Below are 17,062 nucleotides of genomic sequence, written 5' to 3' on the forward strand. Positions count from 1 at the left end.
AAACATACTAAGCCTCAGTCCTGCATGGAACAGTAAGCACAGCTCGCAAACACAAGCTGCAACCCTTTCCACTCCTTCCGATCACTAAGGCCCGGCTTCACCGTGCGTAACGTCCAGCGGGGTTCTAACACTGGGACTCCCTAACACCTTGAAAGCATGAGGAAGACACTGGGGAGAAGAAAGCCCCTCAGTAACTGACTTCTGAAAAATGCTTGTTGAGCTGTTGTCAGCCCAAAGAAGCATCAGGTTACTGGCCCATCATGAATGACAGTCATTCCGAGTGCTTTATAAAGCTAAGCCCAGTGTTCAACCTGAAACCTTAACTGACCACATATTATACCATCAGTCCAAACAAGCAGAAAGACTGCTTAAATATACATCTAATGATAAAACAATTCCAGAAGAGTTTAGAAAAACGCCATTGATTACTGTGATTCATTTACTTATTTCCTGGAACTAAGGGCCTTTACACCTGCACAAGCAATGAAACAGCCCTCACTACGGGATACAGAGGCCCGCGCCTAGGGAGTCCATCTGGGATCCAATATGATGTCTGAAGAACACCACTTTTATATGAAGGCCGGCATTACTGACACAAGCACACTCACTGAACACGTACTAAGCGCCAGGACATCTCCTACATTTGGTTTTTGAATGTCATTCAAGGGCCTTTGAAACAGAAATCACCATCCAAATTTTGACATGATTCACCTTTTTTTAAGGAGTGCAGGCAGATGTAGAGTTCACTTCCAGAAGAAGGGCTTACTTGTGTTAATTTAGACAGCAAACAGGTCACCATATTCATAGCATGGTGTTTCCACTACCTGAGCAGGTACAAGGCTCATTTTAACTCCTACAAAGAGATACACAGAGACTGGTCCAGGGACTAGCGTTCGGATTCCCGAGTAAGCACCACTCCCCAGTCTGGGGTTGGTAACCCTGCTGTGGGGAGAGCCCGAGCAGGGTCTCCCCCAGGTGTGCTAAAGCTCTGCTCCGCACAGAAGCTCCCGAGGGGGCAGCCTGTCCCTACGCACGCACCTCTCTGACCCCGGTCACTGGGTCCACAGGTTCCAAGTTCTCACACATGAACAATCTCCCTGTAAGACCCACCGTTCCTAGTACACACATGGAAAGGAACAGGTACACTTTTACACCCTAAGGTGGGAAACAGAAAAGACTATTCCATTCACACTGTAAGCACTGTTAAATATATGCTTCATTTTGCTTTTTATTTACTTCTTTAGTAATCTTTTGGTCACGCCACAGGGTATGTGGGATCTAGTTCCCTGACCAGGGATCGAACCTGGGTCCCCTGAATGGGCAGCATGGAGTCTTTTAACCACTGGGCCACCAGGGAAATCCTGTGCTTCATTTTAAAGAAGCCCACATAACATTCAGCCTCAGTAATACATCTGGACACAAAAAGGCAAGAGGCATGTCTCTCCATTTGGACTAAACCTGAACACAGTAAACTGCTGTTCACGCCTGGTGAGGGCACGTGGCAGAACCACAACTTAATACCGTCTGAAAATATCTTACAAAATCACACATGTGTTGCTCTCTGACTCAACAACTCCGTTTCCAGGATTTGCCTACTTCTGTGCCCAGAGAAAACATCAACCGAGTGAGGTCATCAGCTGTGTGAGGAAGCAGTGTTCATCAGAGCAGAATGGAAGCCTCTCACACGTCCCTCAGTGGGAAGCTGACATAATCACGAGGAGTTCCACAGCACCTCCACTCTGGCGCTGAAGCTGCTAAAGATAACATGATCTGGAAAGAGGCCCAAGAACACACCGTGCAGTGGAGAAGATGAGACACAGGACCGCACACGATACAATCTGCTGCTGAAGAAGAAAAAGGGAAAAACACACACACTGATGTACGGACGCACTGAATACCATCCACAGAAACGGTGGAAGCCGCGGAGTGCCTGCCTGCAGAGCTAACCGGCCACTACAACGTCATGGGCGAGAGGTTTTCACTCTGTATGTTTAACCTTCTTGAGTTTCAACTATGTGTATGTACTGTCTACACATAAAGTGAAAAAAAAAAAAGTTTTAATAAAAATGGAGAATTTATAAATAAATCTGGGGAAAAGTGGTCTTTTAAATCTTGAGTTTTCCTATCCCCAGACACAAGACAGCTCATGACTTACTCCAGCATTCTTTCTTGCTAAAGTATTTTTATAAGTATCGTATATAAATATATATAAACAATATATCTTCTATAAATATATTAAACTACATACTATATCTTACATAAATAAACTACATACTATAGTTTATATAAATATACATAAACTACATATTATATCATATATAATATGTTGATTATAACATAAAAAACCTGGCATACAGGTCTATTTTTCCCATTGAAAAATTAAAACTTTAGCAAATATATGTGTGTGAACATTTAAGGTATGGTACAATAGACCACAATGTAACCAAGCTTTCTGACAGCAGGGTTTGAGAACTCACAGACCTAAGGCACCCCAAGTCCCTGAAACCTCTCATGCCAATATTCTATTTCCCAAGACAGTAATAAAAAATATGTAAAAATATATCCACAGAATCAATGGGAGTACAAATAATTTTTAACTTTACCATCGTCTTATCTTTTAAAAACCAGGGCTTTTTCCTTTAAATTTCTATATAAATGCCAAAATTCCCACCCTTTTCTTCTTTGTTTACTCTTACATGTTACAGTATAAAAAATAAACAAGGAAAGGCTCCTCTGACGTTGCCATGGTGACGGCTTGGAGGTGGACACGCCTAGACGCAGCCCTATCTGCCATACACGCTGGAACCCTTACTCCGTGACCTCCAGCAGGACTCACAGTGCCAGGACCGCTGGGCTACAGAAGGCCTCCACGCCGTATCTCCTCGGCTGAACTGGCTGTTCTGCAGACTTTTTCTCTTGTCTGTGCGTGAATAGCTTTTGTAGCTGACAGCTTCCAGTCTGATGTGAGAAATACTGCTCATCACACCATCTAGCCTTCCCTCTTAAACGGTGCAAGAACTCAAACACTTTACAACCCTTCTGCAGCAGCCAGAGAGGTCAGCTGGAGGGAGGCACCAGGTTCACAGGAGTGACCCTTGGGGATGGGCTGAATGCTCTGCATTTCAGCTCCAAGCCCTCTACTCAACACTGGGAGTGATTACCAAAGCAATGGCTGGACGAAAATACCCTCTGTCACCTCTGGGGGTTTGGGAAGAGCAGTCAGACTAGAAAAGGAGTCAGATTACGCAGAAGTCTTACCAGCCTCATCAATACTGCAGGACTACAAGGAAAGGGGATAAATACATTTTGGAGGAACAAAATTGGCTTCCTCCTCAGAAATGGTTTATCTCAAAAAAAATAACACAGATGGCTAATGCCTTTAAACTATCAATACCTTTTCAGGAATGTCAGCACAGAATATAGGAGGTCTTCCTTTTTTATCCTGGCACTTAACCAGAAATAAAATCTCAATTATCTTTTTCACTTGAAACTATATATTACAAATTAATAGTATAAATCTAAATTCCAAAATTTAAAAAGCAATACCCTGTGGATTGGATATGAAACAGACCAAAGATGATGGAATTTTCAATAACTTGCATTCAAATAATGAGAATGTATTTAGCTGAATACCTCAACAGTTACTAAGGCCTCATAGTACTAGTTCATGTTATTATGAAGGCTATCGACAAAACTTTTCTGGGCAAGAAGAGTCTGACTCCAAGCTTTCGTAATAATGCCAAATCAAAAGTTCAAACAATATTTAGGTGGAAAACAACCCATGGAAGCATAAATTCCTTTCCTAAAAAAATCCTAAGAGATGAAGAGATACACAATATACCACTTGCCCCCACAAACTCAACAAATTATATTTTACAGTTTCCCTTTCTTTCAAAAATCTATTATATATTTGTATCTGGCCACCCAGGTACCTAGACACCGACAGCCAGTCAGAGACGGGCGTGTGCCTGCGTGTGTAGGTTTCTTTAAAAGGGTACCTATGGCAATGGTCAGGTCTCTTCTGAGGGCAAAGCCCACGAGTCTCTGCGACTCCCTGGACATGATGACGGGAAAACCATTGTAGCTGGTCTCGTTGATCATGTTCTCTATGTCGTCCACCGTCATGTTGTCCTGGGTCAGCACAGCCAGTGGGGGATCACTCCTCCGAGGCCTCATGACATCGGCAGCCAGGGTGGTGTGGGTGAACTCTTCTTTGGCATCCAGGAAGGGGTACCCGTTCAGCCGGATGTGGGCTTCATAGATGCCTTCCCTCCCGAAGGCATCGCCCACCCATTTGCTGGTCATCACAGCAGCCATGAGGGGCACGATGTACTCCAGGCCTCCCGTGAGCTCAAAGACGATAACCACCAAGGACACGGTCATCCTCGTCACACCACCTGAAAAAGCAAGGGCCAGGGTCAGGAAGCACAGGATCCCCACCAACCCACAGTGGCAGAATTGCTCCACGAGGCAGGTGAACCCAAACTATAAACAAACTTAGTGAAAAGGATCACGACTATTGTGATAAGATCCCGAGAAACACTCATCTTCTTTATAACATTTCAAACCTGTTATACTTCAGATAAAAAAACAAAAAACAGAGCTGACCAGCCGAAACGATCTGCTGTTTTGGTTTAACACTATAACAGTGACATAATCTCACCCCTATGAAAGCTGATGATTAATTCTTAAAACAGTTTAGTGAAGCATGTTAGAGCTAACTTATTTACCACCCATTTACAAATTAAACTCCTGTGGGTAGAATATTAAGTTAATACATCTGTCTTCTAATAAATCTCTGCAAAGTGAGTAAAAACATTTGGACGCCTTGTGATTTCTGTTAATACTGTAACACCCCCTTAGAAAGTCCATCTGAACATTCACAGTGTCCACAAGACCACCACAGGGACCCACCCTTTCCCTGGCCCAGGCCTCTCCACCCACTGTGGTGTCTGCCCCCCATCTCCAGCTACTCATACCTTGTCTTATTACAGTCGTGCCTGCCTCATTTCCAACCGTGAAGACTGTGGGTGACCCCCTAGTGCAGAAACCACCACACACTCAAAACCAAAGTCCTCCTCTTCTCCAAAGAGCTCCCCGTGCAACCGCCCTGATGCCGACGCCGGGCACCACTTCCCTCCCGACAACCGAGTGGCCACTGCTGATTCACTCCGAGGCTCTCATCTCGTCCTCTCGGGTTTGCTCCGCAACGTCTGTGCAGGCTCCTGTCACAGCATCTTCACCCCGACCAGCCCAGTCGGCCCTCACACTCTGTTCCTCAGCCTGCGCTGTTTCATCTTCCCTCCCTGACCGCAGCCCCATTACCTTCCTGCCACCTGACCAGCCGCGTTCCAGGTTAACCTCTCCTCAGTGCTACTTCTACCACGCTGCTTCTCTGCTCAACATCCTAGCAGGGGACTGCAGGTTATCAAGCTTCACCCCACCCTACTGTTACTAACAGAAGGCAGAAAGAGCCCACTATACATGACATATTTGCATTATGCTACGGACGCCCCAAGCAGTTTACAAAGGCTTCTATTATTTTTAACTACATGCACATTTTATCAGGTATTTTTATGCTAACAGTTTTAAATGCATATCATTGTATATAACCCTCAACAGCAAGAGACAAGTAGTTATTACTTCCATTTTGAAGAAAATAAAAAATCAAGTAGTAAAGGAACTTTCCCAGAGTCTTCACGGTGAAAATGGCAAAGCCACAACCCTGCTACAGACCTGATCGATTCCAAACACAAACTCGTCCTGATGAGAATCACGCTCCTCCTCACCAACCCAAATCCACTTCCCGAGGTGCCCACAATGCTCTCTCTGCAACACTGCCAGTCTCTTCCGACCCCACGAACGCCAGGTTCATCATCCCAGCTCTGCTGTCTGCACACTCCTGGCCTAGTGAACGAAGTCGCCCCCTGCCAAGCCCGCTCCTCAGAACAAAGTGAACGTCCGCCCCAGCCGAGCCCCTGCCGCCCGCTCACTTTGAGGCTCTCCAACACCCAGCTGCCGGGAGGGCCTGTGTTCACATTTCTTTCTGTGTCATTCCCCACTTCCCCATGGCACAGATGAGCACCTGCTTCTCTGGAGAGAACCACTCTCTCCGTCACTTTCATCTATGACACACCTGAAGGTCGATAACTACACAATTTTAACTCACTGAGCAGAACTAAGTCAAGATACCAAGTATAACTAAATATTAGAGCCAAAATTACGCTGACATTTTAAATGTAAAAAAGTAATTTTTCATGTTCAAGAGGATAAGAAATAGATTCTTAGGAATTTAATGCCAGTTTTTTGCTTTTCTTTTCATTAAAACAGAAGCTACCTTTTTCCTTTCGGCTATCGATGCACCTTAAGCAGAGGCAGGCTGATAAAGAAACCTTTTACTATGGTTCCCAGTCATCACCGCAGAGCTGGGATGAAGATGCTCGGAGCTCTGCTGGAGTGTGGACCCAGGAACCACGCCAGAGGTCACAGGTAAAGCCAAGGAAAGCGTAAGCAACTCCTCGGACAGGACTAAACAAGCCTATGTTGTTGGAGATGGCTGCGGTCATTAAGCATCACGCGCACTGAAATGATGCTAATTTAACCACACCTACAGTTCTGCACTGACGCGTGTCCAGGGACAGGTAAGATGAAAGCTGGTTCTACACAGGCCGATGCCCCCCTGGGCCCTGCTCCCTGACCCCACCCGTCTCTCAGCCAGCCCGCCAGCCAGACAGACACACACCCAGTCTCGTTACCTAGGCAGGCGGCCGCGCCGACCATGGCATACAGGCCGGGGGTGATGCAGTCAGCGCCGACCTCACACCACTCCTTAAAGATGAACCAGTCGTGGTGATAGTAGGCCAGCTGCTCCACCGCGATGCCCACGATGCGGCCGGCGATGGCGCCAATGGCCATGCTGGGGATGAACAGGCCGGACGGGACCTGCGACAGGGCAGACGCTCAGTGAGGCAGGTTCCCTGCTCACCTGCCCTGCACGGGTCGTGGGACCCTCCTCTCACAGGGCAAAAACAAAGCTGCAGCACACCCTCGCTCTAACAGTCTCCCTAACAACAAAGTAACTGAGTTAGAGAGTAACAAACCACCTTCTCCAGCCCAAAGAGACGGTAACCCAAAACGTCTCCTTAGAAGGGACCAACAGGCATCTCATTCTCCTGCATTTTAGAGCTTCAGCGAGGGCAGAGGAGGGCAGGGGCCTTAGCGGCCTGCTCCGCAGGAACACAGGAGGCTGAGCGGGGGCTCCCCACTCTGGACAGCCACACCCTGTTTCCTGGGAATCTGATCTGCAGTACACAAGGAGGGATTCAGGGTGTTCATCAGCTGACCTTGAAACAGGTTATGGGGGATGACAGGGATGGGCCTGAAGTATCACAAAGGCTTCTTAAAGGTAAAAGAAAAATGAAGAAGTGTTGTGTCAGAATGCTGAGATAAAACGAGATGTGACCAGACACACTGGCTCTGAGAGAAGGAAGGGGGCCATGAGCCGAGGCTCCTGGAGGCTGGAAAAGGCATGAAAACAGATTCTCCCCCAGAACCTCCGTCACTCCTGCATACGTAACTTCAGCCCAGCAAGATCCAATTTGGAGTTCTGATCTCTGCAACTGTATTAAATGTGTGTGATTTTGTGGTGATTTGTCACAGCAGCAATAGGAAGCTAATATAGTGGCTTTAAAACATGATCACAACTCTGACACCACCCCCAAAGTACAGGGTATGTCCTCCCAGGAACCCAGGACCTTCTGACCACATGCAGAGAAGCGAGACACAACAGGCAGCGTGCGCAGGAGACCTCTCGGGCTGGGCCAGAAATGGGCCTCTCGGGACCCTCACTGCAGGGACCCTGAGCTGCCACGAGAGGCACCTACCACCCTCACCCCCCACCCCACCCAGACCACCACGCAGGAGAAGCCAGAGACAGGGAGAGAGACAGACAGATGGACAGACGGGGCAGGAGCCCTGGCGGGCCACCCCAGCTGTCGGAACCTGCTCAGCCCTGCTGCCTGGCACACAGACGGCTCTGAGATGCCTGGCCTGAGCCGTGTCGGCAGACAGCCGCGGAGCTGACCACAAACACAGCCTGGCAGCTGAGCACCCCACCAGCTGACCCCACAGCGAGATCACAGTGAGCAGCTCTCGGAAGCTGCGGGGCTTGGGGTGAGCTGATACACAGCACAGACACCGTGCTCAACAGGATAGCCAAAAAGTCTTTCCCACAACTAAAAGTTAAACCCCAAAGAGAGCTTTCTCAGCCTGTATTTGTGAATCTTCAGATAAGACCTTTGTTTCTCTTTCCACATGCAAGTCTTGGACCCGCCAGTTACCTCAGGACCCCCTCACATGGACACTTACCTTGATACCAAAAGTGAACACAGTCATTATGATCTTAAATATGAGAGCCAGGCACAGTTGCCATATGGCAGAATACACCCCCAGGCCCGCAGGGCGGTCAGGGATGTCGTCAACGATCTTGCTGGCATTCATGTCGTTCCTGTAGTCACACAGGGAGGACGACTCCAGCGGCCCGCAGTCCGTGAACAGCTCTTTGATCAGCTCGCTGGTGTTGAGCCGTGTGTACGGGTTGGGGAAGGCGACCACCGCAGTGATGGCTGCCACCACGATGACCTCGAGGACCGGGTACTTCCCGAACTTGGTGGACTTGCGGCGGCGACACCAGGCAATGTTTGCCCTGATAAAGAAGGCTCCCCAGAGCCCGCCGAACACCCCCAGGAGGATAAAGGGAAACAGTTCAAACAGGTACCATGGAGTGTGATACTCCACGTAGAAGAGGACCAGGCGGCTGTTACCGAATGGATTGATGGACCTCAGAACAAAGGCAGCCACCAAGGCAGCAAAGAACGACCTCCACAGAGTCTTCAGAGGAAAGTAATAGCTGACCTAGAAAAACAAGGGAGAAATTAATGCAGTGATTTTAGAAAACCACTCTGATATGTTATAGCTTGAGCAGTAAATATCAACACTCTAAATTTTGCTGCAGCTAGAATTTATACATAATGAATTTTAATGCAGTAAGAAAATCACCACTATCTTAGTAACCTGGGCTATCACACCATTACAAATTCACAATATCGACTGATTATAAATGTCTAATAACTATTTAAAATACCTAGCATTGTGTTATTTTCAAAATGAGCTTCACCCCAGTTCAGTCGTGTTAGTTAAGAATAAATGTACCATCGCCGCTCCCGTTAGTTCATAAAAAAAGGATTAAATTTCCCTCTTCTTTATTGAAGCAAAAAGAATGTAAACAACTGGGGGAGAAAAGTAAATTTTAAACCATTTCTAAGTCACATTTTTGTGTAAAAACTCTTAAGCACCAATGAGAGAAAAACAAAATATCCCACTTAAGTGACTAGAATTATTTCCTTAAACATCAGTAAGTGCCACAGAGGTAATCACATGGAAAATTTAAAAAGATGATTTAGAAAATGATTAAAAACCTTAAATAAAAGCAAAGCTATAATTTAGCAAATAAGGACTGTTTCAAATATTTTGTATTAAGTCAAATTCATTCGTGCTTACTTTTAATCATGTCAAAAAGGTTAAATTTTAAATAATCATATTTATATATGGATAATATTTTTTTAAAGAGTCTCAGTATACATACATATTACTTTTTATGACTTTTTAATGTACGAAAGAGTGAAAAGTAACTATGAAAACAAATTTGAAAACTTAAAAACAAAGTATACCACACCAGCTGACAAGACTGAGAAGTGCGGCATAACACACGTAACGGTGCTTGTGCATCGTTTTGTTCCTGGTGGCGGCTGTCGTCTTAACCTACCTCTTCCAGACTGAACAGCACTCCTCCAATCGGCGCACCAAAAGCCACAGAGACGCCTGCAGCGGAGGCAGCCGACAGCACCTGCGAAGAAGATGCGGCCATGTCACGCTCTCACAGACTCAGCAGGCCAGACAGTGTCTGCGTGGTCCTCAGAGCATCTAATCCCTTCCGAACCTAACTCCCATGTCACGTTCCTCTCCAAGCAAACACAAATATTTCTTCTAAAAAGACTTTTTTCTCTTCTGCTTTAATTGAAACGTCATTCAAATATTCAATACTCGGTCAAAAAAACATTTGCGTGAGATACACCAACGTAAACAGGAGGTAGAGGAGAAAAGGCAATGAATTCAACAGCCATGATGCCTGCGTGAGAAGACCAGCAGACAGAGCCAGGACTGGGGCTCAGGCGGAGCCGTTTGTTTTTAAACAGGATGTCACTTCTTCAGACTTCAGGGCTCACTGCTTCATCACTATCATTGCTTCAGTCCACATCCTAGTAAAATGTCCAGGGAACTGCAAACCCATCACGTTCCCCTATATTTTCAGTCAACTGAGTCCTCTGAAGAGATGGCTGCTGCCACCACGGGAGCCTCACGTGAAGGTGCAAACCTCGGCTGCCCCTGAGGGCCCAGGCTGACCGTCCAGAGCCCCAACACACAGGTCACGGGAAGGAAGGAACGGAACTCAGGGTCGCCCTCCCACTCCCACCAGCAAGAAGCCAAACATACATAAAGTCACTGGGCATCTATTCATAATTAACCACTTTTCTGAAGAGTCTTTATTCCTTCCACTACTTTACTCCAGCAAATATCTGAGGCTACCAATGCATTTCCTCAAATGCTGAATTTGTACATCTTTGAAAGAGAAATCTTAAGTAATAAAAAATTAAATTATAAGTGTTATGAGCATGAACTCCATAGTCAGGTTGCTAGTTGGTAAATTAAAAATGAACCAATACTTGTTTTAATTAAACTGTACCTGGCCTGAGAATGCAGACTTACTATTTCAGTGTTTCTTCCCCACCCCCACAAACACCGTACAGAATTTTCTGATTCCACCTTTAACAGAATTTACAATCAAGCTAGCACCTACACATCTACAACTCACAGATGTTTTCATTTGTTTCATATAAGTATCCAAGAATCACTTAAACATATCAAAAGAAGTGGGCAAAGGAAGAAAATAAAAATATGAGGCCTAAATGCTTTCAATTAACGTGAAAGCCAGTCATGTATACCCCAAGCTGTCAGAATCAAGTTAAGTCATAAACATCACAATGTGTATACACCAAAATCCAGGTAAAGTTAACTTCTATACTATTACCTAATAAGGTAATTTTTGCACTTATAATGAACAAATAACAAATCTTCCCCCACAATGTCAAGGTCCAACAGCAAGTAATGGAAACGAACTGACAAATGCAGACTAGACAGGGAAACAGAGGGCCGGGGCTCCCACAGTCTGGAGCTAATAAGAAGGTGCAAGGAGCCCACTTTTCTTCCAGAAAATATCCACTGCAACCTGGAAACATCAGGTTTCAATGTCTCCATGATCTCAGGATGACCTAAACAAAAGGGCAAAGGAAGCTGCCCTAAAGAGCCGAGTAAGAGGAGGTGCTACATGCCCTTCACTGTGAAGCAGTATCAACCTCAGGTGGTTTTGATGCCCTCTGGGTTCCCTAAGGAGCAGCAAGCTCCCTGAGGTGGCACCCCTCCTCCAGAGGAAAACAGCTGGTGAGATGCCTCACCCCAGGAGAAACAGTGACGGGGAGAACCAGGAGAGAAAGCAACGCAACATCTGGGGGACACGTCAGAGGAGGAAAGGTGTAAAGTAAAGCAAAAGCAAAGGAAAATATTTCTGAAATCTTACTGAAACCAACAGACCCCAGGCCAACTCTAGAGAGCATTCAGAAAGGGGGAAGGAGCACAAGGAAGCCTCACGTTACAATTGGAATCTGAGTACAGAATTTACCCAAAAAGTAGAGTAAAATTTGTGAAACTGTTCACAGACTAAGTGTATGTAATGGATATTCACCTATTAAATAAAGGACAGAATACACTTACCTCTCTTTTTTTCGCTTCATTTGTGCTGTACTTCGGAAAGAGGTAGGAAAAGATGTTTCCACAGCAACAGGCAACGTGGACCAAGGGCCCTTCTTTTCCTAAACTCAAGCCTGATGCCACAGCCAGTACCAATGTGATGGTTTTAATCATTAAAGTCCATTTTCCCAAGTAGCCTCGGATGATGAATCCACTCAAAATAGTTTTAATCTACAAAGGAAAGATCAAAGCAGCTTAATTTCCTTTAAGAAACTGCAAATTTCAGTGGGCAATGGGATAATTCACAATTCATTTTCTGATAGTCTGAACTATTATGCTCTATATAAGAAATTCTCACTCTCTTCCCCTGCAAGGGCAGAAGGCAGCCCTAGCTCATGGACAAAACTGAAATACCAGGCCATGTTAAGGGGCTACAGACTTCAGTACACTCCTGTACAATTACATAACCAGCTAATGGCAAATCGCAATATTTCTACTATAGAAATATAATACAGTTAGATACATTTCAGACGCTCTGTGTCAGAAATAAAGGTATTTTGCCTTTAAAGATATTATGTCTTCTCATAGTAGAATGTGTAATTATATGTAATATTTTCTTATATATTAAGAAGGATGTGTGACAACTGGTGAATACTATATGGTATTGTTCCATATTAAAGATGTTCTTAATACAGCTTTACAATCACTAACATTGCTTTTAAAAGCTATGCACTAGGGAGGAGCTAAAATGGCGGAGAAATAGGACAGGGAGGCCACTTTCTCCCCTACAAATTCACTGAAAGAACATTTGAACACTGAGCAAACTTCACAAAACAACTTCTGATCGCTAGCAGAGGACATCAGGCACCCAGAAAAGCAGCCCATTATCTTCGAAAGGAGGTAGGACAAAATATAAAAGATAAAAAGAGAGACAAAAGAGCTAGGGACGGAGACCCATCCTGGGAAGGGAGTTGTAATAGAGGAAGTTTCCAAACACCAGGAAACCCTCTCACTGGCGGGTCTGGGGGAAGTTTTTGAATCTCAGAGGGCAACCTAACTGAGAGGGAAAATAAATAAAACCCACAGATTACATGCCTAAAAGCAACTCCCAGCAGAAAAGTACCCCAGACGCCCGCACCCGCCACCAGCAAGTGGGGGCTGAACAGAGAGGAGCGGGGCATTGCTTAGACTGGGCCTGAATGCCCTAAGGGCAATCGGAGGGAGCTAACGTGAGAAGCAACTTAAACTGTGGGATAGCAAGAGAGAGAGAAAATTAACTGGCCAGAACACACCACGGTCCCGTTCGCAGAACAAAGGAAGAACTGAGCGATCCCAGAGAAAAGCTAGCAGGCAGCGGACCGGCCCATCCCTCGCGGAAGCAGGGGGGAGGGGAGAGGGGCAAACTCGGCCCCAGAGAGGGCACCCCCTACCAAACTGCAAACAGGCTCCCAGTTTCTAACCAAAGGCTTCCTAAGAGTCTGGATGGTTGACATCCGCCGGGAGGGTCGCGACTAGAGACCAGCTCCCCGGAACAGACACAAGGCGCACCTGACCAGTGTGCGCGGAAACTGAGGCTGGGACCGCGGAGGGGATAAGGCTCACTGCACCCAGGGAGAGTGCGCTAGTCAAGCTCCTGGCTGCCTGAGCTGCTCAGGCGGGGAAGGCACAAAACGCAGGCCCAACCAAGTCTGCGCTATTGTGGAGTAGCCGAAAACGGGAACCACACGCCACGCAGGGCCCGCTCCCTGGAGAGCAGCCTGGAGCCTGAGCAGTGTAGCACACGTGCTGTGAGCGGGGCAAACCCAGTGTGGCCGGAACACTGTGAGTGCTCCCCATACACAGCGATATCTGCCTGCAGTGCCCCTCCCTCCCCGCAGCAGGACTGAACAAGCGAATCTAAACAAGAGACCACCTCCGCCCGCCTGTGTCAGGGCGGAAATTAGGCACTGAAGAGACTGGCAAACAGAAACCAAAGAAACAAAGCGAACCGCTTCAGAAGTAAGGGGGCAACAGATTAAAATCCCTGTAGTTAACACCGACTACATCAGAAGGGGCCTATAGATATAGAGAAGTGTAAGCTGGAACAAGGCGCTATCTTAAACTGAACCAAACCCTCACTGCCCGCAACAGCTCCAGAGAAATTCCTAGATATATTTTTACTTTTTTTTTTTTAATTTAAAAAAATTTTTTTTTCTTTTCTCTTTTCTTTTAAAATTCCCTATTACTCCTCTATTACTCCTTAACTTTCATTTTCATATTTTTACTATTTTTTTAATTTAAAAGATGTTTTTTTTAAATTTTTTTCTCTTATTTTATTTTAAAGTCCTCTATTACTCCTTAATTTTCATTTCACTATAACCTTGCCAAAAAAAAAAAAAAGAGGCCCTATTTTTAAACTGGAATTCATATATATTTCTTAAATTTTTTGTGTTTTTCTTTTTGTTTTTAATATTGTATTTTTAAGAGTCTAATCTCTACTCTAGATTTTTAATCTTTGTTTTTCAGTATGTGATATCAATTTTGGACATTTAAGAATCCAATATTCAGTACCCATTTTTACTCAGGAGTGTGTTGATTACTCTCTCCCACTTTTGACTCTCTGTTTCCTCCCTCAGATCACCTCTATTTCCTCCCTCCCCCTTCTCTTCCCAATCCAATTCTGTGAATCACTGTGGGTGTCTGGGCTACTGAGAACACTTAGGGAACAGAGAACTGTGTAGATCTGTCTCTCTCCTTTGAGTCCCCCTTTTTCTCCTCCTGCTCATCTCTATCTCCCTCCTTCCTCTCCTCTTCTTCATGTAACTCTGTGAACCTCTCTGGGTGTCCCTCACGGTGGAGAATCTTTTCACCATTAACCTAGAAGTTTTATTATCAGTGCAGTATAGTTGGAGAAGTCTTGAGGCTATTGGAAGAATAAGACTGAAATCCAGAGGCAGGAGACTTAAGCCCAAAACCTGAGAACACCAGAAAACTCCTGACTACAGGGAACATTAAGTAATAAGAGGTCATCCAAAAGCCTCCATACCTAGACTGAAACCAACCACCACCCAAGAGCCAATAAGTTCCAGAGCAAGACATACCACACAAATTCTCCAGCAATGCAGGAACATAGCCTTGAGCGTCAACATACAGGCTACCCAAAGTCACACCTAACACACAGAGCCATCTCAAAACTCAATATTGGACACTCCATTGCACTCCGGAGAGAAGAAATCCAGTTCCACGCACCAGAACACCTACGCAAGCTTCCCTAACCAGGAAACCTTGACAAGCCAATTGTCCAACCCCACCCACTGGGAGAAACCTCCACATTAAAAAGGAACCACAGACCACCAGAATACAGAAAGGCCACTCCAGACACAGCAATCTAAACAAGATGAAAAGGCAGAGAAATACCCAGCAGGTAAAGGAACATGAAAAATGCCCACCAAGTCAAACAAAAGAGGAGATAGGGAATCTACCTGAAAAAGAATTTAGAATAATGGAAATAAAAATGATCCAAAATCTTGAAAACAAAATGGAGTTACAGTTAAATAGCCTGGAGACAAAGATTGAGAAGATGCAAGAAATGTTTAATAAGGACCTAGAAGAAATAAAAAAGAGTCAATTAAAAATGAATAATGCAGTAAATGAGATAAAAAACACTCTGGGGGGAACCAACAGTAGAATAACAGAGAGAGAAGATAGGATAAGTGAGGTAGAAGATAAAATGGTGGAAATAAATGAAGCAGAGAGGAAAAAACAAAAAAGAATCAAAAGAAATGAGGACAACCTCAGGGACCTCTGGAACAATGTGAAATGCCCCAACATTCAAATCATAGGAGTCCCAGAAGAAAACAGGCCATGAGAAAATGCTCGAGGAGATAATAGCTGAAAACTTCCCTAAAATGGGGAAGGAAATAGTCACACAGGTCCAAGAAACCCAGAGAGTCCCAAACAGGATAAACCCAAGGCGAAACACTCCAAGACACATATTAATCAAATTAACAAAGATCAAACACAAAGAACAAATATTAAAAGCAGCAAGGGAGAAACAACAAATAACACACAAAGAGATTCCCATAAGGATAACAGCTGATCTATCAATAGAAACCCTCCAGGCCAGAAGGGAATGGCAGGACATACTTAAAGTAATGAAGAGAATAACCTACAACCTAGATTACTGTACCCAGCAAGGATCTCATTCAGATATGAAGGAGAATTCAAAAGCTTTACAGACAAGCAAAAGCTGAGAAAATTCAGCACCACCAAACCAGCTCTTCAACAAATGTTAAAGGATCTTCTCTAGACAGGAAATGCAGAAAGGTTGTATAAACGTGAACCCAAAACAACAAAGTAAATGGCAACGGGACCACACCTATCAATAATTACCTTAAATGTAAATGGGTTGAATGCCCCAACCAAAAGACAAAGATTCGCTGAATGGATACAAAAACAAGACCCCTATATATGCTGTCTACAAGACAGCCACCTCAAAACAAGGGATACATACAGACTGAAAGTGAAGGGCTGGAAACAAATATTTCAGGCAAACGGAGACCAAAAGAAAGCAGGAGTCACAATACTCATATCAGATAAAATAGACTTTCAAATAAAGGCTGTGAAAAGAGACACAGAAGGACACTACATAATGATCAAAGGATCAATCCAAGAAGAAGATATAACAATTATAAATATATATGCACCCAACACAGGAGCACCGCAATATGTAAGGCAAATGCTAACGAGTATGAAAGGGGAAATTAACAGTAACACAATAATAGTGGGAGACTTTAATACCCCACTCACACCTATGGATAGATCAACTAAACAGAAAATTAACAAGGAAACACAAACTTTAAATGACACAATGGACCAGCTATACCTAACTGATATCTACAGGACATTTCACCCCAAAACAATCAACTTCACCTTTTTCTCAAGTACACACAGAACGTTCTCCAGAATAGATCACATCCTGGGCCATAAATCTAGCCTTGGTAAATTCAAAAAAATTGAAATCATTCCAGTTATCTTTTCTGACCACAATGCAATAAGATTAGATCTCAATTACAGGAAAAAAATTATTAAAAATTCAAACATATGGAGGCTAAATAACACGCTTCTGAATAACCAACGAATCATAGAATAAATCAAAAAAGAAATCAAAATATGTATAGAAATGAATGAAAATGAAAACACAACAACCCAAAACCTATGG

At 44.6% G+C, this 17,062-nt stretch overlaps 1 protein-coding gene across 6 annotated transcripts in view; it reads right to left on the reverse strand.

Moving 5' to 3' along the window:
• CLCN3 (chloride voltage-gated channel 3) overlaps positions 1–17,062 on the reverse strand; it is a 91,758-nt gene that overhangs the window by 11,409 nt on the left and 63,287 nt on the right. For all 6 annotated transcript variants that reach the window (XM_043486737.1, XM_043486733.1, XM_043486734.1 and 3 more), the window contains 5 exons: positions 11,887–12,093; positions 9,824–9,904; positions 8,368–8,913; positions 6,756–6,942; positions 3,999–4,397 (listed from right to left, as the gene is read on the reverse strand). In XM_043486737.1, coding sequence (XP_043342672.1) covers positions 3,999–4,397; positions 6,756–6,942; positions 8,368–8,913; positions 9,824–9,904; positions 11,887–12,093 — 1,420 coding nt within the window. The remainder of the gene's footprint in view (positions 1–3,998; positions 4,398–6,755; positions 6,943–8,367; positions 8,914–9,823; positions 9,905–11,886; positions 12,094–17,062) is intronic.

This window comes from Cervus canadensis, chromosome 14, assembly GCF_019320065.1.
Source record: "Cervus canadensis isolate Bull #8, Minnesota chromosome 14, ASM1932006v1, whole genome shotgun sequence".
NCBI classification, from domain to species: Eukaryota; Metazoa; Chordata; class Mammalia; order Artiodactyla; family Cervidae; genus Cervus; species Cervus canadensis.